The following is a 25,492-nucleotide window of genomic DNA, read 5'->3' on the forward strand; positions in this document are numbered from 1 at the left end:
AAAAGTACTTTATTCTGATTGACATTGATGTCGCTTTCCCACTTAATACATTTGAGTGTAAACATGAATATGATTGTGTTCTCATCCAGTATGCTTTCATACGTGTTAAGTAGTGTCACAATGTCATACATCTTGAGCAAAATGATGGTACACTACCGTTCAAAAGTTTAGGGTGATTCCCCTAAACTCAACTCAGGTTGCTTGAAGGCAACGGTACTATATATTGGCGTGCTGCCCACGAGGCTATCGGCACAGACAAGATTTGCTTTTTTTTTTTTATTTATTGAGGAAGGATGCATTGAACTGATCAATAGTGACAGTAAAGACATTTAAAATGTTACAAAAGATTTCCATTTCAAATAAATGCTGTTCTTTTGAACTTTTATATTCATCAAAGAATCCGGAAAAAAATATATCACGTTTTCCACAGAAATATTAAGCAGCTAAACTGTTTTCAACATTGATAAGTAATGTTTCTTGAGCAGCAAATCAGCATATTAGAATGATTTATGAAGGATCATGTGACACTGGAGACTGGAGTAATGATGCTGAAAATTCAGCTTTAAATTGTAATAATTTAAATTGATTACTGTTTTCACCATATTTTTGATCAAACAAAAATTAGAGAAAAATATACAAGACATTAAAAAATAATACCGACGCCAAACCTTTGAACAGTAGTGTAGGTTTAATTTGTGTTTGTGTTGTTAGTAACAAAAAGACTAATACAATTTTCTCATAATGAAAGCTACTTCTTAAGGCCCTCCATATATTTGAGCTTTTCCTTTTAGTTTAAAAAGAAACTACTTTTAGAGAAACAGACTGTGCCATTTTATCAAAATTATGATAAGGGAATAACAGTGAAGAAAAAAAGCTCTTTTTATTATGCCTGACATATCCAAAAATCAATCTGTTTTCAAATCTACCTCAGCACTGTCAGCAGAAAAGAGCAAAGCTCCTGGAGTCTCATTTATTTAAAATGAAAAACAAAGCAAATACAGGCTCACATGGTGGCACTGTGAAAGAAAGATAGTAAAACTGATAGGTACTCTAGTGATTCATATACAGTACAGATTGGTTTTGATTCTCTAAAAACATTCAAAAGAAACTGTAAAACCCCAAAATATATATATTTTTTGAAGCAGCACGTGAAAATAACAAAGACCTACAGTTCTCCTTATATTTTGTCTTGGAGATTTTAGTGGCAAATGTGCAATCCAGCCCCCATTTCATGCACAAATGTGTGGTTAATAAAGGTCATGTACATAGAAAAAACGAAATTGTATAATGTACTCAGGAGACAAATTTCCATTTTCAAAAAGACATCAGTTCCACTCTTGTAGTACCATTAACAAGGCAAACAATTTCATATGATGGTTGCCCATTTCCACATGATAATGGCAATCTATGCAACTATACCAACATTTCACCTTGTAAAACAATTACTCACCTTTTTACATGCTGAGATGTCAAGTCATATTTACACTGGCCGTAAAAACAGCTTTGTGTCATAGGAAAAAAAGGCACAGTCTTTCAATGAACTCATTTAAAGTCTAAGATCTCTAAATCATAAAGCAGCAAACTAATGGTAGGTTTCCATGAGAGGCTTGAAAAGTCTTTGAAATAAAGTATGTTTGAACAATATGTATAAAAAAAGCATGATAATTAATATGTAAAATATATAAAATTAAATTTCAAAGAAAAAAAAAATACTGCTTACCAAGAAACAGTAACAGTATAATGATCCACATGCAGATATAGAAATGTTTGCGTTTGTTTTTATCTTCAATTCTTTATCCTCCCACATTTCAATGTTTGGTCCAACTGTAACTGTAATGACCAGTATTTACATAAATATTAGATAAAAATATATTTTCTGAAATAGCTGAAAAACTGCACAAATGAACAGGCAGGCAGAAGGTTCTGATTTAAAAATGGCAAACAGCAATTGTGAATACATTTTAAACAAAAAGAGCCTGGTATATCAAAGACAAGATATATGTTAACAATGTATACATCCACATCACATGTATTTCCAAAAAATTGCATAAACAGCAAAAGTCCAAGAAATAAAGTACTCATTTTACTATACTGAAAAAAATACTATACTTTCTCAGCTTGATAAAGAACTTCAAGAATGTTTAGTAGTCATCTGTACTCTTTTTACACTTTAAATAGGATGTAAAAAGTCCCAAAACAGTATAAATCAGTCAAAAAACAAAACAATTAATCAAAACAATAACCATTAATGTATTAAATAAGGATAAAAGAAAGAAATGTGACAGCACCTGTAGAAAACCCATATGGCAGAAAGGCGGTGGTGACATGAACAAGATCTCAGTCACTTTTACTGCTCATTTGAGAGCATTTAACCCTTCTTTGAAATGATATGTATTGGAGGATAAAGCTCATGACAGCTGATTGCCCCAAAGACTCTTCCCTGTGGCACATACTAGTTTCAGCTGCTCGAAATGTACATACCCAGATGGAGAAGAGTCAGGCAGAATGCACATATCAATGTAATGTGTCCTCCTCCAGTGTTTCTGACCACAGCATACAGCGTTATGGAATCTCAGGTAGTCTTTGGGTAGATTTTCTCGTAGAAAAAGTTCTGTGCCAGTAGGTAAAGCTCTCCATCTTTTTCTCTCACTGCATGAGCCCGAACATACTGGAACTGCTCAAGTGCAAACTCATAAAACTCATTCTCCATTTTCCAGATGTCTGACTGCTGCAGTCTGGCTATAGACTCTTTGGTGGGTGGCTTCTTCTCACTCGTTTTCCTTAGGTGTGATTTCTTCCCTTTAGAAGTAGACAAATACAAGTTGATCCTGTTAGTTTTAATGTGCTTAACGTATTCACTTAAGAACTGACATTGCATCATACCTGTCCGATAGAGCTCGGTGGCCCCCTTAAAAAAGCGAGGAAGTGCCGCCTCCAACATCATAACAAAGTCTTCCAACTCCTCTGTCACCCCAACTAACATATATTCATTCACCAGGTTGTATTTGGCTTGCTCCAAAGCCCATTTGCTGCCAATGTTCCTTTGAAAAAAATAATTAAGAAAATGTTACAAGAGCCCTAAATGTGGTATACCCGAAATACATGTAAAGACACTGAACTGCCTACCAGCACTCAGAGTAATGACCGCAGAAGAAGGGAATCTGAAGCCACAGTTTCTCTGGAGCACAGTCAGAACCTCCAGCAGCTACACACTCATCAAATGTCTGAAACGCACGCAGATCTTACAGTTTACAAACAGACTTTAAAAGGTATGTTCTGGGTTCAATATTTGATAAGATTAAAAGTTAACCTCAACTGACAGCAAGCAAAAAAAAATAAATAAATAAAGGCAAAAATTATGGTTACAGTAATGCACATAATATAGTAAGTAAATTAATAGGGCCAGCTTTCAAGGTAGTTTAAAAGCACACATCTGAATACAATTTTTGGTCATTTATAAAATTAATTTATAATTTTATAATATTATTTTAAACTTAAAGAGATAATACATTTTATATAATAAATATAACATTTTATTTTAAAATATAATTTATTAATAATATTTAGTAGTGACAATATTTATTAATATAAATATTAATTAACAATATTATTATTATTTTATAATATTCTTTACTAACACCTCATAACCTGTCTAAAATACCATAATTTATAATAAAAATTATTTATATTAATAATATTTAAATTTTATTTAAAATCGTAAATAATATATAAATAACATTTTATAGAAAAATATAAAATTATTTTTAAATGTAATAGTAATAATCTAAATTTAATAATAAAGTTTATTAATAATAATAATAATAATAATAATATTCAAAAAGAATATTTATTAATAACATATTAATATTACTATTTTATAATATTTTTTACTATCACCATAACTTTTTTTTGTGAAGTTAAACTTCAGAATTTTATAGTCATGAAAATCAGAATAATTCATATTTAATAGTAACAATATTTGTTAATATATTAACAATATTATTATTATTATTTTATAATATTCTTTACTAACACCTTATAACCTGTCCAAAATACCATCATTTATAATAAAAATGACTTATATAAATAATATTTAAATTGTATTTAAAAATCACATATAATAAATAACATATAAATAACATTTTATATAATATAATAATAATAAAAATAATAATAATATAAAATTATATCTTAAATTTATTAATAATAATAATAATTTGAAAAATGGTAAACAGCAATTGTAAATACATTTTAAACAAAATACAATCTGGTATATCAAAGACAAGATATATGTTTACAATGTATACATCCACATCACAACAATATAAAATTATTTTTAAATGTAATAGTAATAATCTAAATTGAATAATAAAGTTTATTAATAATATTAATAATATTTAAAAAATAATATTTATTAATAACATTAATATTACTATTTTATAATATTACAATATTATTATTATTATTATATAATATTCTTTACTAACACCTTATAACCTATCCAAAATAACATCATTTATAATAAAAATGACTTATATTAATAATATTTAAATTGTATTTAAAAATCATATATAATAAATAACATATAACATTTTATATAATATAATAATAAAAAATTATATTTTAAATTTATTAATAAAATAATAATAATATAATTATTTTATAATTTATTTTATAATTATTAATAATAAATGGTAGTATAAAATAATAATAATAATAATAAATAGTAATATTAATAATATTACTATTATTTTATTCTATTTTTTACTAACACCATGAACCATAACACCATAGACTTGTTTTGTGAAGTTAAACTTCAGTACCTTATAGTCGTGACATTCAGAATAATTAAAAAAATGGAATAATAAAAGTAAACAAAACATCTTTAACTCCCAAACCAAAGACACCGGACGCACCTTTTTGTCTCCTTGCTTTCTGCGTCGTAGGCCGGGTCTGTAGTCATCACCAAAGCGTAAGAAATAGTAGTAAGACACCAGACGCTCAATGGGGTCCCGGATAACATTTATGTAAACAGGCTTTTTCTTCACTCCAAATCTGATAAAGAGATGGGAAAGGAACTGTCAAGCTCTGTATTTCATGTATCATTCCTTGTAAATACAATGTGTTATTACAGCAGGATTAACAGATGCTTTTGGGATTAAGGCATGATTACATATTTACTTTATGCAAGTAGGTGCAATTTCATAAGATTTGTAAAATATAGCAAGACCCAGAAACTACCAATATGATTGTTTTGTTCAAAATCAGCTGCTAGAAGCTTGCTGCAATTCTTTTCAAAGCCACCAGGAGTCAGCAGCATCAACATTTTTTTGGGGATGTAAAAAAACTTCCATTCAATCACAATGCCTTTGCAGAATGTTGGCAAATCACTCCTCAGTGATGTTGGCACCAAATGCAAAACCTGAAACAACTCTAAAGAGCATTTTTCATGCAAATACATTGGCCGCAACAGACTGAGGGAAATTGCACAGGGAACAACAAGAGCGCATAATACACACTTGGTGAAATCCAGGAAGGAAACATGTCCATGGTAGAATGCGGGCTTCATCTCCTTCCATAATGTCACATTCTTTACAAAGCGTACCTGAAACATCAATAAATAAATAAATAAAGAAAGAAAGAAAAGAAAAAAGAAGTCAACCTTCTTAGAGATTCATGATAGAAATGTACCAATTTTAAGTCCTCTCAAGCCTCAGGATACCATAAAGGCACCATACCATAACATCTGCTGTATTGCTCTATTAAGGAAATGCTTTGTGTCATTTAGAATCTGTGTGGAGCATTTCAGTAAACATTTGGATCCTTCTAGCATTATAATCTGTTGTTTGGATGGCTGCAAGTGGGAGGCACTTGTGGGAGATACAAAACTGACCTGATCCTGAAGGGACATGACAGGATTGTTTTTGGTGGTATTGATGTGCAGCACATGGTAGTTGTTCTTGTTGCACAGGTCATAGGCGATGTTGGTGAAGGAGGTACTGGCTGTTTTGGGCACTCGGTTGTAGATGACCACCAAATCGTCCTCCTCCACCCGGGCCTCCTTCGCCCCCTCTTGAATGTGCCGTTGCTCAATCTCTCGTACCTCATGTCTGGCAATGGCTCGTTCTGCAAAGGAGGGGGAGAGATGTTCAAACTAATGTCCAAGACAAAAAGATCATTTTTGCATAATTCATTTCAATAACTTTCCAACAAAATACTGCAAATAATCCTGCAATATATCAGATTCATACAGGAACACTCCAAGTACTGTATGTTGAGGGAACAGAATTGCATAGATGAATAATTATATCCTAAAAGGAAAATGTCTTATTATATTTCTACATATTATAAAATAATATTATATAATATTACATATAATCAACAGGTAAGGAATTTACATTCAATAATAAAAATAATAATAATAATAATATTCTTATTTATTTATGTATTCTTATTTATTTTTTTGACAAAAGGTAAAAGAACACTTAATTTCCCCTCCTTGTGCATACAAAACTCTCACTGGATTATTACAATTAATGGCAAAAGGAATGTCTGAAAATGTAAACTGATATTTCCTACTGACACATTACAGCAAATGATATAAATAACTGGCTTAAAAAACATTTTTTTTTGGTGAAAATAGAAAATACTAATGTGCGTAAGATATTTGCACAGTATATTATATTATATATATATATTTATATATATATATATATATATATATATATATATATATATATATATATATATACACATACACACACACACACACACACACACACACACACACGGTCCACATCATGTTAGTGAACTGTGGACACTAAATGACTCGCCTGAGGTAAATGTAATGGTACGCGAGATTCAGTTCTCAAGCAGTTTTATTGGTGTCTTTTTTTGCGGTTGAAACACTGGTTGAGAGATTACAGCATAAAACAGCATTGCAATACCGCACGCCCCCTTCTGGATTGGAGTGTGGATCGCATGTGACTGACTATTCGGTGTCTAACTGCATGAACTGAACCATGACGTCCGTATCATACGGTTCAGGATGAATAAATGTACGGTTACACCGGTAATATACAGGCAAACCAAAATTTTTCAGACACCTTGAACATTTCATTCATTATTAGTAAAAAATCTTAATAGGTTCATTTCAGTCACGTGGTTCTCGAGACGCGCGAAATTCCGGTGGAGGGCAAGCAGTGAAAATTAGAATGGAAGAGATGGGAAAAAGTCCGTTCTGTGCAGAAAATCACAACATATGTTGGACGTGATACTTATGTTATGAAGAGGAGTGACATTTCCACTGAATTGAAAGACTTGACTGCCATCGAGGAGGTAGATATAGAGGATGTTAAGCTGCCGTAACGCCGTGTTCAGTTCTAGTCTGGGTTTGTTTACATCGCGCTGCCTTTCTGCAAGTGATGTTAAGGGCAGTATTTTAATTTTCTGTCATGATTGTGAAAAATGTCACCATTGTTGGTCATTTATGCTGAATCGAGAACTGTAATAGGAACTCACTATATCGTTCGGGGGAAAAAAACTGCTAATACAATTTTTTGCCTTGGTTGAGAAGGTGAGACGACTACCAAATGTAATAATGTCACTAAATAAACCCACTATCTTTCACTCAAAATAAACACATACTGTACTTAGCTGAGTTTTGTATTTGGTTTTTGTGTAATATTTAATTAACATTGTTTGTGAGTATGACTCACTCGCTTTATAACTTGCACACAGCCACTTCAAAACTGTTGATGAGCTTCTTTAGGTTTGATTTCGGTTGTCATTTGTTGAAATAAATACAAAAATACAGCGTGTCGGTGTCTGTCCCTGAATGTGACCCTCCGATTCTCCTTCGTGGTCATATGGGAAAGTGAATATTTACAAAAACAACATTAAAACTAGTTACATTTACACGCTTCCAACAAAGAAATGCATCGACTTCTGTCAGCTTGTTAAACATTTATTTTATTTGGACATTTTCTACAATACGACGGCTGAAGCAGCAGCGCGTGACTGTTTTCATGGTAACCAGATCAACATGAACGGAATTCTACAAAAATGAAGTTAAAACACCAAATTATCATTCAATAGGATAAAATATCTTCTCCTCCCTGCAAACGATAGCATGAAGAATGTGAATATTTAACCAATTCAAAAACAAAAGGTAAGGTATCCATATTCATTTCAGTATCAGCAGACGCAAAACGTACTCGGTTACTAACGTAACCTCGGTTCCCTGAGATACGGAACGAGTACTGCGTATGGGGAAAGGTCTCCCTTTTTCCCCGCTGCTGAAGCCTTTTTCAATAACGCAGTGTAACTGCACCGTCATTGGTTCACTCATAGACAAGTTGTTGAACCAATGGCGGCGCGAATGTTCCCGCCGAAATGGGCGGGGTTAAGGGCTATATAAGCGGGCGTTTCACCATAGGACTTCAGTGTCAATCGACTGAAGCGACGACCCTGAGCCGCAGCCTCGTGGCACGGCAAGTGACGCAGTACTCGTTCCGTATCTCAGGGAACCGAGGTTACGTTAGTAACCAAGTACGTTCCCTTTCGATACTTCACTCGTACTGCGTATGGGGAACAAATTCAACCACGCCGTGCCACGGCTGGGAACGATATAGCTTGCATTTGGCCAACCAAGAGGGGGCCAAGAAGACAAGCAAGAAGGCAAAGCCTAACCGAACCCATGGTTACACTTAAGGAAGATACTTCCTGGGATGGAGTGAAGCGGAACTCGTCGGAGGCCGCTAATCACACCAAGAGAACCCGAGCTTGTAAGGTCGGGACATCGAGATGATAGAACCTGACAAAGGTGGACGGCGAAGACCAACCGGCCGCCTCACAGATGTCTTGGATGGAAACTCTGTTGGACCAAGCCCACGAGGAAGCCATTCCTCTAGTGGAGTGGGCCCTGACTCCTATGGGGCAGTTAGTACCCAGTGAGGAGTAGCACAGGTTAATAGCATCCACTATTCAACGGGAGATGCGCTGTTTCGAGACCGGAGACCCTTTGGTGCGGCCGCCAAAACAAACAAAGAGCTGATCCGACTGCCTAAAGGACCGCGATCGCTCTATGTAGGTCCTCAATGCCCTGACTGGGCAGAGTAGCTCCAGCTCCAGTTCGTCCGCCGAGGGAGGAAGAGCAGAGAGCGAAATGACCTGAGCTCTAAACGGAGTTGAGAGCACCTTAGGAACGTAGCCATGCCTAGGTTTCAGAACGACCTTAGAGTCACCAGGCCCGAATTCGAGGCATGCAGGGTTCACAGAGAGAGCCTGCAAATCGCAGACACGCTTAACCGATACTAGTGCTAGTAGCAGAGCGGTTTTTAGCGTTAGGGGCCTGAGGTTGGCTGAACCCATTGGTTCAAATGGGGCTCCCTTTAAGGCCCTGAGGACCAACGAGAGGTCCCAGGGGGGAACAGTGAGAGGGCGGGGAGGATTCAATCGCCTAGCACCCCTCAAAAAACGGATCACAAGCCCGTGTCGTCCCACTGATTGGCCAGCAATAGGAGCGTGGAACGCCGCAATGGCTGCTGCGTAAACCTTAAGCGTGGAAGGGGTGCGCCCCATTCCCAAGCGCTCTTGGAGGAAAGACAGTATGGAAGATACATCACTCTCCACAGGGTCTATGTTGCGTGCCGAACACCAATCAACAAAGACTGACCACTTCTGGTCGTAGAGGCGTCTCGTGGACGGGGCTCTAGCCTGAGAAATGGTATTTAGGACGTCCCCGGGGAGGCTAGTCGGCTCCCATCAAGGGACCAGAGGTGCAGAGCCAAGAGCTCCGGCTGTGGGTGCCAGATTGTTCTGTTTGCCTGAGAGAGGAGGTCCCGTCTCAGGGGAATCGGCCACGGGGCTCCCAGGGAGAGCCTGAATAGCTCTGAGGACCAAACCTGGTTCCTCCAGAGCGGGGCCACCAGAAGGACTCTGTGCTGGTCTTCTCTGATGCGCCTGATGACCTGGGGGATCAGTGCGATCGGAGGGAAAGCGTAAAGGAGCGTGCTGGGCCATGTGTGGGCCAGAGCATCTACTTCCTTCGAGAAAAATATTGGGCAATGAGAGTTGTCTTCTGAGGCGAAGAGGTCTATCTCTGCCTTCCCGAAGAACTCCCAGATCTTGAGGACCACTTGGGGGTGGAGCATCCACTCGTCGGAGGGGATGTTGCTCCATGACAACATGTCCGCACCCAGATTGTTCCTGCCAGGAACATGAGTCGCTCTGAGCGACTGAAGCCTCGGAAGAGCCCATTCCAGAAGATGTTTCGCCAGAGCGCATAAGCGGCTGGACCAGAGACCGCCTTGGTGGTTCAAGTATGACACCACAGTCATACTGTCTGACCGAACTAGGACATGACGTCCCGTCAAGTAAGCCTGAAAGAACTGAAGGGCCTTCATCACTGCTAGCATCTCTAGACAGTTGATGTGTAGACGGCTTTCGTCGTGGCTCCATGAGCCGAAGGCCGGTCTGCCCTCGAACACAGCGCCCCAGCCCAAGTTGGAGGCGTCTGTTGAGAGCACCGTCCTTCGTGAGACCGCCTGTAAGGGGACTCCGCGCTCGAACCATACTGGATCCATCCAAGGTTTCAAGGCAGTGCGGGCATGAGTCTCCAGCGAGCGCGCTGTCCGCATGGGGCTTGCCCAGGCAGGCGACACACTCGCTGTGTCCATCGTCGTCGTGCAGGGGGGCCCTGCACGTACCACATGAGTGGCGGGGCATCGTAAGACGCCGCTGCCGTGAAAACGGCAATTGGGTGGCTCTTTTAGAGCGGCGAGGGCCGCGGAAGCTCTGGAAGCGGTTAAAACCGCTGAAATCGCTCTTTTAGAACGGCGTTAAGCCGCGGGTGAAGTTGCGGGAGCCTCTTCAGACGGCGGCGAGAGCAGGAAGGCGGCGAGCTTCTTCGGCTTCAGGCGGAGATCAGCGAAGAGAAGTAGAGGTCGTCGCTGAAGGAGAAAAATTATATAGCCCTTAACCCCGCCCATTTCGCCGGGAACATTCGCGCGCTTTGTCGCCATAGGCCGCTCAGCTATGCCGCGCCGCCATTGGTTCAACAACTTGTCTATGAGTGAACCAATGACGGTGCAGTTACACTGCGTTATTGAAAAAGGCTTCAGCAGCGGGGAAAAAGGGAGACCTTTCCCCATACGCAGTACGAGTGAAGTATCGAAAGGGAACGCTATAAAAGGCGACAACTTTTAAAGTTAAAAAAACTAAATAAGTTATAAAAAACGGTATAAGATATGTAAACGATAAAAACACCGGTTCTCGATTTTAACGATTTGAGCAACCATAAACAACGCAAAACATACGAATATTGAGTTTTTGATAGGATTCCTATATAGAAACATCACTCCCTGCCCTCCGGACACATTCGCGCTGCTGCAGTGACGTCACGTGAAACCAACCTATTATGTCAGATTAACACTTAAAGCGGAACTCAGTAAGATTTGCGAAGCTCCCCCTACAGTTTCCTTCAGTGAATCACACTGTCGTAAATACTCCAAGCGCAACTCTGGTATACAACGACTACAACGCTCACCAGCGCAGTAGTTTTGCAAATACAGTACAAGAAAGAGGAGGTGGGTAATTTGCAAATACAGTACACTCGTTGGAGGTGGGTATTTTTTGAAATTGTCTTATAAAGTCATAAAATATACATTGTTTTTGAATTACCGTAAAGCATTTTGTCACTCTCTTGTGAACTTGAACATGAGGCGAGATTGTGTCGGGTCGGCACAGCTCAACTTGCAAGTGCTGTTTTTCTGGCGTAGACGTGCCAGAGGGGTTAGTGCTCGCCTCAAACACACCACTACAAGTCAATTAACAATCGTAAGGGCTTAGAAAACATTTTTTGAAGGTAAAAAAAAGTTACTTAGTTCTGCTTTAAGCAAAACATGGTCAGGTCACAATGTCTGGTAGTCCACTGTATGAAGTGATGTCTGGGTATAATAGGTCACAGTTTACTTTATTTTGCTATCCTCACATACATAAATTAACTATAGTGTCCTGCACCAACAAGTAAAAAAAATATAAACAAATTAGGTAGTGTCTGAATAATTATATATATATATATATATATATGTACACACATATACACACACACACATATATATTATATATACACACACACATATATACATACATACATAATATATATATACATACATATATATATATATATATATATATATATATATATACATACATACATACATACATACATACATATATATATATATATATATTATACACATATACATATATATTATATATATATATATAATGTATGTATATATGTGTGTGTGTATTTATATATATATATATATATATATATACACACACATATATGTGTGTGCATATTTATATATATATATATATATATAAACACACATATAGGTGTGGGTGTGTGTGTGTGTGTGTGTGTGTGTGTGTGTGTGTGTGTGTGTGTGTGTGTGTGTGTGTGTGTGTGTGTGTGTGTGTGTGTGTGTGTGTGAGTGAGAGAACAAAATGTAGAGGTTGAAATAGAAAAGGTCTTGAGATGGAAATTTGACAGTGTACACGATCTGGTGACAGTACTGTGTGAATGTGAGCTGGAGTCCGGGCAGCTGCTACTGTGAGGTGACGATGTCAAGCCAACCACCACAGCACATTCCCGCTCAGCTCCCACTGCTCTCCAGTCAAAGCACCTAGTCTCTAGCCATCACATGTGGACAACTGCTATCGTCCATGACAACTGTTGCTATGCCACATTATGATGTCAGACTCTCCCACGACAACAGAGAATATCTTTTCACTCTTGCAAAAAGCATTTTAATATTTTAAAATTCTGAGAAAAAAAAAAAAAACACTCCTGAAACAAAGACTAAACCTAGAGAATTAGAAATGTGCCTCTGACCTTGTACTTGTTTTGTGTGTGATGAGCTGTAATGGAAAATGTTTGACTCTGAGGTAATAGAGGAGTCAGGGTTCAAGCATTTATGGGTAGACGTGCATGTGGCAGACTGTTTCACCATCTCATTACTGGTGCAATACCCAGCCTAATGCACTAATATAATTGCAAGTTAATGAGAAAAACACCCTGAACCATTGCCTATTTCCTACTTGATGGACACACAACTGCTGCTTTATGCTGAGTGAAAGCACTCATTTAAAAACGACAGGCGGCAAGAGAGCCCTCAGGCTGACTGTGTGTAACTGATGCTATTGATGACTGCAGATATTCACTTCTATTGGCCTTTACACACTGCATTCTCTGATAAGCGACTAATTCACAAGTACAAAGTCTAATGTTACTGGGGTTTTTTACTTGTACCCTGAAAACATTACTTAAAATGAATTTTTGCAGTTGCTAGTGTTTTTCAAGTGTTTTTTTTTTCACATCTGCACTTTCCTTAAGAATAGTAATAAGTATGAAACAAAAAAAGTCTAGTCATAAGCTTTTATTAAAATGTTGGCCTATGACATTTATTTTTTGGTCCAGATCTATTATGTTATTCAAAAACACATGCGGGAAAAAAGTAATTCATACATACAATTTCTTGAATACAACTCTACTAAGATAAGTATGTTTTTAAATTCATAATTATAGATATTTGAAATTTTATAGTATTTGTAACATACATTTAAAAAGTTAAGAATCCGATTTTTTTTTTTTTTTTTTACATTGACCCAATTATACATTTCCAGACAATAAAAAGATATAAAACATAATTCATGATGTGAAATGACAGTGCAAAAAATGTTAAATGGTAAAGGTTATTGTTTTGTTCCAGTAAAGGCCAAAAATAATAAGATGAGTGAATGAAATTTAATATCTACAAGTGTCAAGCTGCTCAGGAGGAGATGGGGATTTATTGCAGTCAGCTGCCAAGCCCGACGCGTTATACTCTGACTGATGTCTTTTCAATGATTCAAATCAGATTACAGTCTTTCCTTAGATAGAACAAATAAATCCAGTCAGATTTGCCTCTGAGAGACTCTACAAAAATGGAGGTCACTGTGGGGTCATTTTTATGTTCAAGCTTGAAGAAAGTGACATTATCAGGCCACAACAACATTTACAGCCTTGGTAGAGTGACAAGGCTTGAGTGAGAGAAATGGAGTAGTGTAGTGTCTTATGGTGCTTTCACAGTTGGTTCGATTGCCCGGTAAAACCAGAGTTTGATTGCTCCCCTTTCCCCTGCTGGATTGTGTTTACCAGGGTTCCTACACATTTTCCATTTCAAAATTCCATACTTTTCCATACTCAAATTTCCAGACCTCCTTCCAGGCTATTTCTGCCATTGGTAAGACTCTGTCCCTTTCTTGTGTTTTCTCTGCTTCATGACTGTAGTCCGGGTCCTACAGTCTTTTAGTGATTTTTAAATTAGTGTTTGATTGATGAAATAGAGTTTTGTTTTTAGTATTCACGTCTAGGCCCTTCTCTTCTTAAAACCACGTACCTGTGTGACTTTTGTTGGGGATTAATCTACAAGTACTAATTTATTGCCTGTTTAACAGGGTGGCGTAGTGACTTAGTTAAATATTTAATTTGTCTATTAATTCGAAACATTTACTTTATAGACATCCTTCTGTGATTTATTCAGTGTTTGCTCTGTTGTCGGTATTGATCGTTGGTATTGAAGCATTTCTATAGAGTAGCCTACGAGTATGAGTAGCCTATACAAGTGCAATATAACAGTTTCCCAAATATTTTAGAAATTCATAACTTTATAAACATATCTGCAAAGTGAAGAGAGGTGAAAAAGGTAATGTGTAGGAACTAAAGAGTTGTAGGGGGGTTTGGGGGCATCCTCCCCCATGTAAACGAAGCATTCTGGTGCACTCTGACAAGAACATAAATGGAAAAACAACAACATTTGCTTCAAGTAAAAAATAAAAAAAATAAATTGGCACTAGATTGAAGCATTGTTTAAACTGAGCATAAATTAAACATTGACAAATTTCAAAATTCAATGCAATTTTGATTCAGAAGTTTGCGATTTGATTTGATTAGCTTGATTCAGTATTGATTAATTTGGGGGCTATCAGGTACAGTACATGGCAAATTTCCTCAAAGTAAAAAATCTCTCTCAACTAATGATGTAATCTATACAGGGAATCACAGCTGGTACATCATTATAATATTAGGTTAAAATTAATTTGTAAGCTACTTACATATAGGCTAAATACACATAAGGAAGTTTTTATTATAACGTTATTTTCTACTTTTTTTTTAAATGTAGGCCTAAACATTTAAATGGTGGCTGCCATAAAACGGATTTACACATTCAATATCGAAGCACATGTTAAGTACAAATACAATCAATGAATATGCCATAGCCTATAGTGCATATATTTAGCAAAATGCTCTTCTCGAAGTTCATTTTTGTAGCTAAATAATGAGTTTTTGGACACTGAAAGGCTTTTCTGAGGTAGGCTAAATGTGACATTTTTACAAACATTTTTGTTTTATTGACACCTTTCTGCAGTTGAAACACTGATTGCATGTGACATGATACAGATTTCGGTAAGTTGTACTGTATCTTTCAACATACCTTTGGATGTTCAATCATGTTTATTTGTGTTGTAAATAGCAAAGCGGAAGAGATGGTTGGTTCACGAGCGCTACAGCGATCTATCACGCAACAGAGCACCAAGAAAGATGGTGTATGAGGTCTGAAAACGCGATCTGATGCCAGAAGTGATCTCTCGCGCGTATACGTCAATGAGCGCGAGAGATCACTTCCGGTGTCAGGGTGCATTCAGACCTCACACACCGGATACTCAAGGCAGTTGGACATAGTGGTGTATTAGAGGTAAAAAATTATATAAATACTGTTCAGTTTCTCGCACAAACCGATAGTTTAGAGTCTTAGGAAATCAATGTGTTGTCACGAGCCGCAGGGTTTCATTTGGATTTGTCTGTGCATGTTTTTTTTTTCATTCTTATAGATGGAGTTCCCATTGACATGCATTATACGACTGACAGACGGCAACGGTTGGAGTCAAAAATCATCATTTGTGTTCTACTGAATCTCTTGGATGCCCTGGGGGTAAGCAGATAAACATCAAATTTTCATTTTTGGGTGAACTATCCCTTTAAGGTTGAAACATTGCAGTCACGTGGACTATTTTAACAATGTCCTTTCTACCTTTCTGGGCCTTGACAGTGGTAATTAAATTGCTGTACATCAAAAATATCTTAATTTGTGTTATGAAGATAAACAGATTAAAAGAGCAGTTTAATGTCTATCCTTGTTCAACTGGTCAGGTTGATATGGCATTTAGAATGTAATTAGTAATAAGTTATGCAATGCTTTTTAGAGAGAGTAATAAGTACATTAATCTAATTACACTGCTGAAGATGTAATTAGTAAGTAGTAATTAATTACTTCTTTAGAGTAACTTACCCAACACTGCAGGGTGCACACCAAAAGTGCTAGTGTGAAAGCACCCTTAGTAAAAAAGAAAAACAAGTATGTCCTGTGTACAAAGAGGCCATAAAAATCAACTAAGAAATGCAGGCAGCTGTACGCCTTTGGTATTCAAAGGGGCTTTGAAGTAGGGCTGCAACTAACGATTATTTTGATAATCAATTAGTTGGCCGATTATTTTTTCGATTAATCAGATAAAAATCCTAATTTTATTTTATTTTTATGACAAAAAACACATTTTTGCACATCCTGCCCAATGTACTTGAAACATTGAAAACATACAGTGCTAAACTTATTAGACTACCTGTAATAAAGAGAGAACACAAATATTTTATGAATCTATCAAAACTTGCTTAAAACTAAAAATGTTATTGCCTACTACTAGGCAAATAAACTGAAACAACTAAATAGTCATTATTCACACATAATATCCAAAACAAATCAAAAACTATAGTCTGTTGTTATTGACTGTAATTGGGCATCTGAAAAAAAGGAATGTTTCTTGAGCAGCAAATCATATTATTAGAATGATTTCTGAAGGATCATGTGACACTGAAGACTGGAGTAATGATGCTGAAAATTCAGCTTTACCATCACAGGAATAAAGTATATATGTTTTTTGTTTTGTTTTTTTATAATTATAATAATATTTTACATTATTACTCATTTTACTTAACTTTTGATCAAATACAGAAACTCTATCAGCATATAAGACTTTAAAACATCTTACCAACCCCAAACTTTTGAACAGCAGTGTATATGATGACTTTATATATAAATATTTATTAGTATGATGAATAAATAAAGGATTATTATAAACACATATACTTATTAAATTTTACATATATTTATATTACATATAAAGACTAAAGTTTGTTTAGTTGGGAACACTTTACAATAAGGTTCATTAGTTAACTACATTAGTTAACATGAACTAATAATAAACTGCACTTATATAGCATTTTTTAAAGGTGCCCTAGATTCAAAAATTTAATTTACCTCAGCATAGTTGAATAACAAGAGTTCAGTACATGGAAATGACATACAGTGAATCTCAAACTCCATTGCTTCCTCCTTCTTATATAAATCTCATTTGTTTAAACGACCTCAGAGGAACAGGCGAATCTCAACATAACACCGACTGTTACGTAACAGTCGGGATCATTAATATGTATGACCCCAATATTTGCATATGCCAGCCCTTGATCGAGGCATTACACAAGATCAGCCAGTATTAACGTCTGGATCTGTGCACAGCTGAATCATCAGACTAGGTAAGCAAGCAAGAACAATAGCGAAAAATGGCAGATGGAGCGATAATAACTGACATGATCCATGATATCATGATATTTTTAGTGATATTTGTAAACTGTCTTTCTAAAGGTTTCGTTAACATGTTGCTAATGGACTGTTAAATGTGGTTAAAGTTACCATTGTTTATTACTGTATTCACAGAGACAAGACTGTCGTTATTTTCATTATTAAACACTTGCAGTCTGAATAATGCATAAACAATTTCATTCTTTATAAATCTCTCCAACAGTGTGTAATGTTAGCTTTAGCCATGGAGCACTATCAAACTCATTCAGAATCAAATGTAAACATCCAAATAAATACTATACTTACGCGATTAGATATGCTGCATGACGAACACTTTGTAAAGATCCATTTTGAGGGTTATATTAGCTGTGTAAACTTTGTTTATGGTGTTTAAGGCAAGCGCAAGCTCTTGGGTCGTGGAGCACGAGATTTAAAGGGGCCGCGTACCCTGAATCGGCACATTTATAATGATAGGCAGTTAAAAAAAATTATTAAAAAAAAAACAAACAAAAAAAAACTCTGGGGTATTTTGAGCTGAAACTTCACAGACACATTCAGGGGACACCTAAGACTTATATTACATCTTTTGCAAACATGTTCTTCGGCACCTTTAATCTTTGTTAATGTTAATTTCAACATTTACTAATATAGTATTAAAATCTTGTTAACATTAGTTAATGCACTATGAACTAACATGAACCATGAACAACTGTATTTTCATTGACTAACATTAACGAAGACTAGTAAATACAGAAACAAATGTACTGCTCGTGGTTTGTTCATGTTAGTTAATACATGAACTAATGTTTAACTAATGAACCTTATTGCAAAGTGTTACCATTTTGTTTATATGTCATCTGTTGGCTCTGAAACCTTTTCGACAATTAACAGTGCTTTCAAAGTCTTTAAGCTTCATAAACACATGGCTATTTTGGGATCTAAAAATGTACAATAGTCAATGCGTTGGTGCCAAGCCATAACACATGGGCTTATGTTCTTTCAAAGCCTCATCAGGGCTAAAAACAGTACCAATTTGATGTGTGTTTAAAGGGAATCCCAGAACTTCCATTAGCAAATGGAGACAAACTACTACCAGGTTAGATATCAAATAACTTTTCCGATTCTGATGAACCGTGAAAGTGCATGTCAGCTGCCATCATTAGAGCAAATGGGAAAATAATAAATCAACATTTCAAACTGATGTGACGCATGAAAAATAGTCATAAAACACTCCTGAAATATTGAGTCACAATTTATAAAACAGTTTCCACTAGATATGTACTAAAGAAGACCCCATTTGTTCACAGAGAAGATGTGCAACAGGATGACAGTTCAAAAACATCATCAATTTATGCAGTGCTAAGACTGACAGCTCTCTCCAGGTCTAACCAGATGGAAAACCTTCCTCTCACCTATCTGCCTGTTAACACGTCTCTCTTATTCCTATGCAGTTGTGCAACTATTCATAGAGCAAAAACCTGTTAGCTGATGTAACTCAGCGTGGATGGTGGGAACCTAAACAACAGCTTGCCAATTTTTAGTGGAAAGAACGTTGCTTATTCAAACAAACAAGGCATTATAATAACCTGAGTATGGCACAGATATATCTCTGTGAAGGTACGGTGAAACAGATATGATGCAGAAGTGATGTGTTACAGTCAAAACGGAGTAACATTCAGGATAGCCTGTACGGGACATGAAATAGCCCATATCCGATCGCTCTATAGGCATGTGGGTTTGACATGTCTCACTAGTTAGACATGTGGCCTGTGTTTGGAATTACAGCACTCAACCAAAATACAAAAGCCCAGCTGATGCATGTACTTCACAGATGTTTAAAATAACTGATCTTGTTCTTTTCAATTGATTAGTTGTATGTAACAAGCAGAAAACCTTTTAATTTTACAGACAGAATTGCAAAAAGCGTTTAAAGAATACCAGGCTGAAGATATTAACTTCCTTAGATAATTATGTACAACGTCAGATATTTATATATATATTTATAATACTTTTTTTTTTTATAAATCTGACAAAAGTCAGTCATCGTTCTTAAGATCCTTATTCCATTTTTCACCTGCTTCACCAGCTCACTCAGCTCTTGTGAGTTATACATAAAAAATAAAAATAAAAATCAAATAAAATTCATAAGGATTTCTTATTAAGTGCTAAGGTCTACATTTTCTGTGACGCAGCCATGATATGCAAGCTCTGTCACAAACACTACCATTCAAAAGTTTGAGGTTGTTAAGAGTTTTTAATGTTTTTGAAATAAGTCTCTTATGCTCACTGAGGCTGCATTTCTTTAAAGAGTAATATTTTTACAATTTCAAATAATTATTCATGTGATGTCAAAGCTGAATTGTCAGCATCATTACTCCAGTCTTCAGTGTCACATGATCCTTTAGAAATAATTCTAATATGCTGATTTGCTGCTCAAGAAACTTTCTTCTTATTATAAACATTGAAAATAGCTGTGCTCTACATTTTATAAATCTTTTGTAACAAATGTTTTTAATGTTAGTTTTGATTAATTTGATTCATCCTTGTTGAATTCATTTCATTTCTTTTTTTTTTTTTAAACAAATCTTACTGACACCAAATGTTTGAAATTTTTTAAAGGGGTGGTTCAGTGTTTTTTTTTAGGCATGATTGTGTTTTTGGGGCACAGTTTAACATGTCTTAATGGTTAATTTAAAAAAAAAAAAAAAGCAGTATTTTTTATATATTTTAACTTTATTCTACACCTCTATTTCCATTGTCATTCAAACGGCTCGTTTCACTTCCTGCTTCTATGAAGCCACTCCCTCCAAAATACGCAATACAGTGCCCCAGGGATGACGCGTTTTTGTAGGCCAACCCGGAAGTTAGCGGCACACGGTTTCCCTCGACCATAGACTTTTGGAAAATCGCAGAAAATAAGCTCTGTTTAACAAAGGGTTATGACACTTACACGTTTTGTCTATCAAGATAATCTTTACAAGTTATCACAACATTTATAGATTTTGCAGCCTAAATAAAGTCGGTAGATATAAAAAGCTAACAGTAGGCTATAAACGGACTACAGCACACCATGGTCGCGGATCAACGTTGTCACCACCAAACTTCCTCAAACTGTATTTAAAAAAACAACTTTATTTACAAACATGCTCGCTGATTATGATATGCGCTGTGTATGAATACTTTTCAACTTTTTCATGAGAAATGCTGTCCAAATGTCCCGTTTTTAATGATGACGTCTAAAGTCGCCGCCAAAAGAAGTAGTCCCTTTTAGCAATTTGTTAGCAACCGCCGATTTTAAGACACAGTAAAAGTAAAAAAAAAAAGAAAAAAAGTGGGTTATAACTGGTGTGTTTTATGTCATAGATCAAAACGTGAAAGTATTTAGAGGCTTTGTTAACCACAGACCTTATGTCAGGTGATTTAGCAAAAAACAATTTTAAAAACCCATAGACTTTACGGCGTTGGAACCGGAAAGCCCCGGGTATACTTCGGCCGTCCACGTTCATGCACCGTCCGCGGCTGGCCGCACACCCTGGCCGCATGCAGGCCAAATTTTGAGACCGCGCGGACAGTCCGCTTGCAACAGCGCATGCGCAAGCAGTATAGAAGAGTCCACTAGGTGGCAATACGCACAGTATTGAGCACAGTGTTCAGCCATCAAAGAAGAGTGTGAAAAGACCGTTTTAAAGGTCCCGTTTTTCGTGTTTTTTTCAAGCTTTGATTGTGTTTATAGTGTGCAATATAACATGTGTTCATGTTTCGCGTGTAAAAAAACACAGTATTTTTCACATAATTTACTTATCTGTATACCGCTGTTTCCACTGTCATAAAAACGGGCTGATGACTTCCTTGTTCTATGAAGTCCCTCCTTTCAGAAATACGTAACGAGTTCTGATTGTGCCAGCGGTTCCTGTGTTGTGATTCGACAGCAGCTTAGCGCTCCTTGCCCGGAAAGGTCACGCCTCTTCCCATAACGTGTGCTGCACATAGTTTTACATGTGGAATATTGTGGTGTTGTGTCGAATGAACACAAAAGACAATAATTCCCGAGAGACTGAACTCTTTAATCTCCACAAGCAGCGACAGAAAATGTACAACGTTAGCACTCACTCAGAAGAGTACCTCATACAGAAAACAGCCATATACATAAACAGTCCCCTCTTGTGGCCATTATGTGCACTGCAGTCCAACATTAACTATTGCAGTAAGGATACCACAATTATAATTTTCGGGAACAGAGTTAAACATAAATTGTAACCATTGATCTCTAAGCACAGCGTCCCTGGGAAGGCCAAACAAAGGTGATTGGACTGCGGGATGAAAATAACAGCGTTTCGACAACATGGCGACAAACACACTCTACAAACGCAACTCTTGCTCTTCTCCGTGGGAGCGCAACAAGACCACGCTTTTATGTGTATTCCTGTGGGCGGAGGTTAGTCAAAAAACTGTTTTAGTGACGTCATTAAAGAAGGAAGTAGAGGGATGTAGTCCAAACTGGCCGTTCGATGTAGGCGACTTCTTTCAAATAAATATCTCGCTTGGCATTGAACTTTGAGCTTTAAAATTTTACAGATTTTTTTTTATACTCTAACAACAACATTACACACTAACTAAAGTTTGAAACATGGAATCACGAAGAACGGGACCTTTAAAAACAACACGCTTGAAAAGAGAAAAACACGGCAATGGACAGCGAACTTGACCAACGTTTGTGCAAAGAGATTAGAAAGTAACCACATTTGTACAATTCATGTTTAAAAAGTACAAAGACGTGTTTAGGGCAGCAAATTCATGGAGGGGGATAAGTAAAATATGGGAAAGGATGCACTTCATTTCTTCTCTGATCATGCCCAGTGAATGTCACGTTGATGACACGACTCAGTGCTGCTCTGTCTGGTAGAGCATAGAAAAAATGTACTGCGCATGTGTCGAACGCGATCATCCGCGTGCATCCGTGGTGTAGTATACTTTGAAAGACGTGTGGACAGGACTGCGCGCATGACGCGTCCGGGCGCGGAAAGTGAAGTATACCCGGGGCTGAAGTCCTAAAATGCTAACTCGCTTCCGGGTTTTGCCTACAAAAATGTGTCATCCCTGAGGCACTCTATGTGCTCAGATTGGTTAGCTGGCCCAGTGTATCCAGAACCATCGTGATTCGCTGAAGAGTCCGGAAACACCACGCCGCTTACCATTTGTAACCGGTTACATGGGCTTTGTTGGAAATGTAAATAATGGTGATTATATTGCTGTATCAAATTGAGCCCGAAAGGACATTTATTAATGGTATTTCATTTAGAATTTGTGTCAAAGTGTTTATATATGCTGAACTGCTGTTTGTTAGCTTTCAATATACAGTTCTATCCTGATTAAAGCTTTACTGTAGCAGAATACATGACTGAGTAGTAGCATTTTTGTAAAGGTATTGTTTAGCATGAACAACTGAACAACAACTCTTCCGCTTCCACATGCTGCGCCACATGGCCTCGCCCACTTTGTTGCGTGTTCCCGGGGGCGTGTTTTGCAGGGTTTATGATGTCACCAACCCAGGAAGAAGCCTGTTGTAGTCCAAACCGGTCGTTTTTGTAGGCATTAAACTGCCATAACTTTAAAAGACAATATCTCTGTTTGCATTGAACTTTCAGCACTGTAACTTTGCAGATACTGTTTATGCTCAAGAAGCAACATTACACACTAACTAAAGTTAAAAAAGTGAAATCGCATTGAACCACCCCTTTAAGGTAATTCCACTTATGTTAATAACCAGAAACACCAGAACTAAACAAAAGTAAAGTGTTATTAGATTTAATATGCGTTTACGGTGATTTTGCCAATACTGTAAGGTTTATTTACTGTGACAAGATGGTGAAAAACAGTTTGAAAGCACCATGTTGTCTCAATTCATTCATCACTGAAGTGATTTCTATTATATATCTGGGGCGTTTCCTCCGAGGAGGCAAGGGAGGCAGTGCCTCCTCAAAAAAGATATTTCTAAAGGAACACGGCCCAACAGCGACACCCGCAGGTGAAGTTACAGCAGGAGTCATGCCTCCCTTTGCTCTGATAGGAAACCATTAGACCCCTAAAGCGTGCAGTGGGTTTTGTAGGGGGTATTTGAGAATGAATGGGGGAAAGTCACGTGAGAGGAGGCAATGTCTCCATCGCGCTATGATTGGATGTAATTGGTTATGATTGGATATGATTGGTTTTTGTGATAAATCCCACCTCTTGTTGACGTGCACGTTCCGCGTGTCAGTTTGAATGAAAAAATGAACGTGTCAATGGGAAGACTGAAAGTGAAAAGTAAGTAAACAGATCAGTTAGATAAACATCAAAATCAAACTTGAAATGGACTGAAAGCATGATGACTGCAGGGGTTTTTAGTGCAATCAGCTTGATGAAATTAAAAATACATCTTTGTGTCGGTGATCTTTGTGACGGTGTTTGCATGCTCCGTGCATGACTGATGATCCAAAATAGCCTAAGTTGACTATTAAAAAGAAAAACATGAATACACAAATAAAATATTTTGTTTAAATTGTTACAGCCTTTAGTTATTATTTTGGAATGAATGTAGAAACGCTTAAAACACTAACTTGATGAGATTGAGTTGGTTTTTATAAATAGAACATTTATTACAATACATTGTTAATGTAAAATAACAAAATTGTATTTGGTTTCTTTTCTTTCTTTTTTGATGTAATGTAAAGTAATGTTCATTTAACAAGGAAGATGCGTCAACGTTAAGAGTAATGCACATGAATTTATATTTGATTCATAAAAAATGTGCCTCCTCATTTCAGAACACCACTGCAGGCCACTGAGATATATATATTATTAAACATATATAAATTAAACAGTACTGACATGTTTTATCTGACAGCGTTGACCCATATTGAGTGACGGGCAAGGGGAAAAAAAAAAAAAAAAAATCGCACAGTAACCCTAGCAGGAGAATACTGCCAAACATGTTGAATAGATTAATCAAAAATAATGCTGTTTTTTGTTTTTTTTTCTTCAGTTGAGTAGCATGTTTTTTCCCAGTCTTTAGAATCAGTTCTGATGCAGTAGTTCGGTGGTGCAGTTCAAGAGTTACATGCTGCCCATTGCACAACTAGAGTCAAGACTGATACTGGATCTTGCTTGAATGAAAATGCAGCTGCTGCCTGACACAAGACGGAACATGTAGTCCAAACATACACAAGAATGCCCAATACCTCCCTAAAAACACTACTGAGGACACAAATCACACTTTTATAAAAATGCTTGATGATAATGTTAACAAACTGGAGCGATACGACAGACTATGCAGATTTTTAGTCTAGGAATGATTTCAAAATACTTAATGGAAAGACTCTTACCCAGCTTCCCCCGTGACTCCTCAAGCTTCTGAATTTGGTTTTCCAAAAAGATCATCGCAATGGCGAAGGCCAACAGAGCCAGGAGCTGAAACTTCGGCGGCATCTTTAACCTTAAAAGCCCCATCAAAAAATCCAGCACAGAGAGGACATACCAACTTTATGACCCAGTTCTACAGATGCAACGAGCAGTTGCTGTTATTTTATGATCCCCATAATCAGTGCTCGAATATAAACACAACAAACTACTCTACAATGGACGCCTACTACCCCAACAAAAACGGTTACGCTTAAAATAGTGTATACTTTGTTAAATAAATCAGAATGCCTCAGACTATCCCCGTACTTGAGTAGCAACTGTAGTGTACGTTCAGTTGTTGTTAAATCCTG

At 36.9% G+C, this 25,492-nt stretch overlaps 1 protein-coding gene across 1 annotated transcript; it reads right to left on the minus strand.

Annotated features, from left to right (window-relative positions):
- hs2st1a (heparan sulfate 2-O-sulfotransferase 1a) lies at positions 1 to 25,492 on the minus strand. Its single transcript, XM_067362571.1, has 7 exons — positions 25,106 to 25,492; positions 5,894 to 6,126; positions 5,520 to 5,605; positions 4,917 to 5,055; positions 3,127 to 3,224; positions 2,884 to 3,041; positions 1 to 2,799 (listed from the first exon to the last, which is right to left on the minus strand). The coding sequence occupies exons 1-7, from the start codon at positions 25,227 to 25,229 to the stop codon at positions 2,573 to 2,575; spliced, it is 1,065 nt and encodes a 354-aa protein (XP_067218672.1). The 5' UTR covers positions 25,230 to 25,492; the 3' UTR covers positions 1 to 2,572.

The sequence above is a fragment of the Chanodichthys erythropterus genome, chromosome 16 (assembly GCF_024489055.1).
Source record: "Chanodichthys erythropterus isolate Z2021 chromosome 16, ASM2448905v1, whole genome shotgun sequence".
In the NCBI taxonomy this organism is placed as follows: Eukaryota; Metazoa; Chordata; class Actinopteri; order Cypriniformes; family Xenocyprididae; genus Chanodichthys; species Chanodichthys erythropterus.

What these genes read in the sequence shown, in the direction of transcription:
- hs2st1a (XM_067362571.1), bottom strand. Translation starts at nt 25,229, where the DNA reads ATGGGGCTTTTAAGGTTAAAGATGCCGCCGAAGTTTCAGCTCCTGGCT. An exon ending in TCCTTCCTGGATTTCACCAA is followed by an intron (nt 5,056 to 5,519) that starts GTGTGTATTATG and finishes TCTCTTTATCAG; the next exon opens with ATTTGGAGTGAAGAAAAAGC. An exon ending in GGTCATTACTCTGAGTGCTG is followed by an intron (nt 3,042 to 3,126) that starts GTAGGCAGTTCA and finishes TTTTTTTCAAAG; the next exon opens with GAACATTGGCAGCAAATGGG.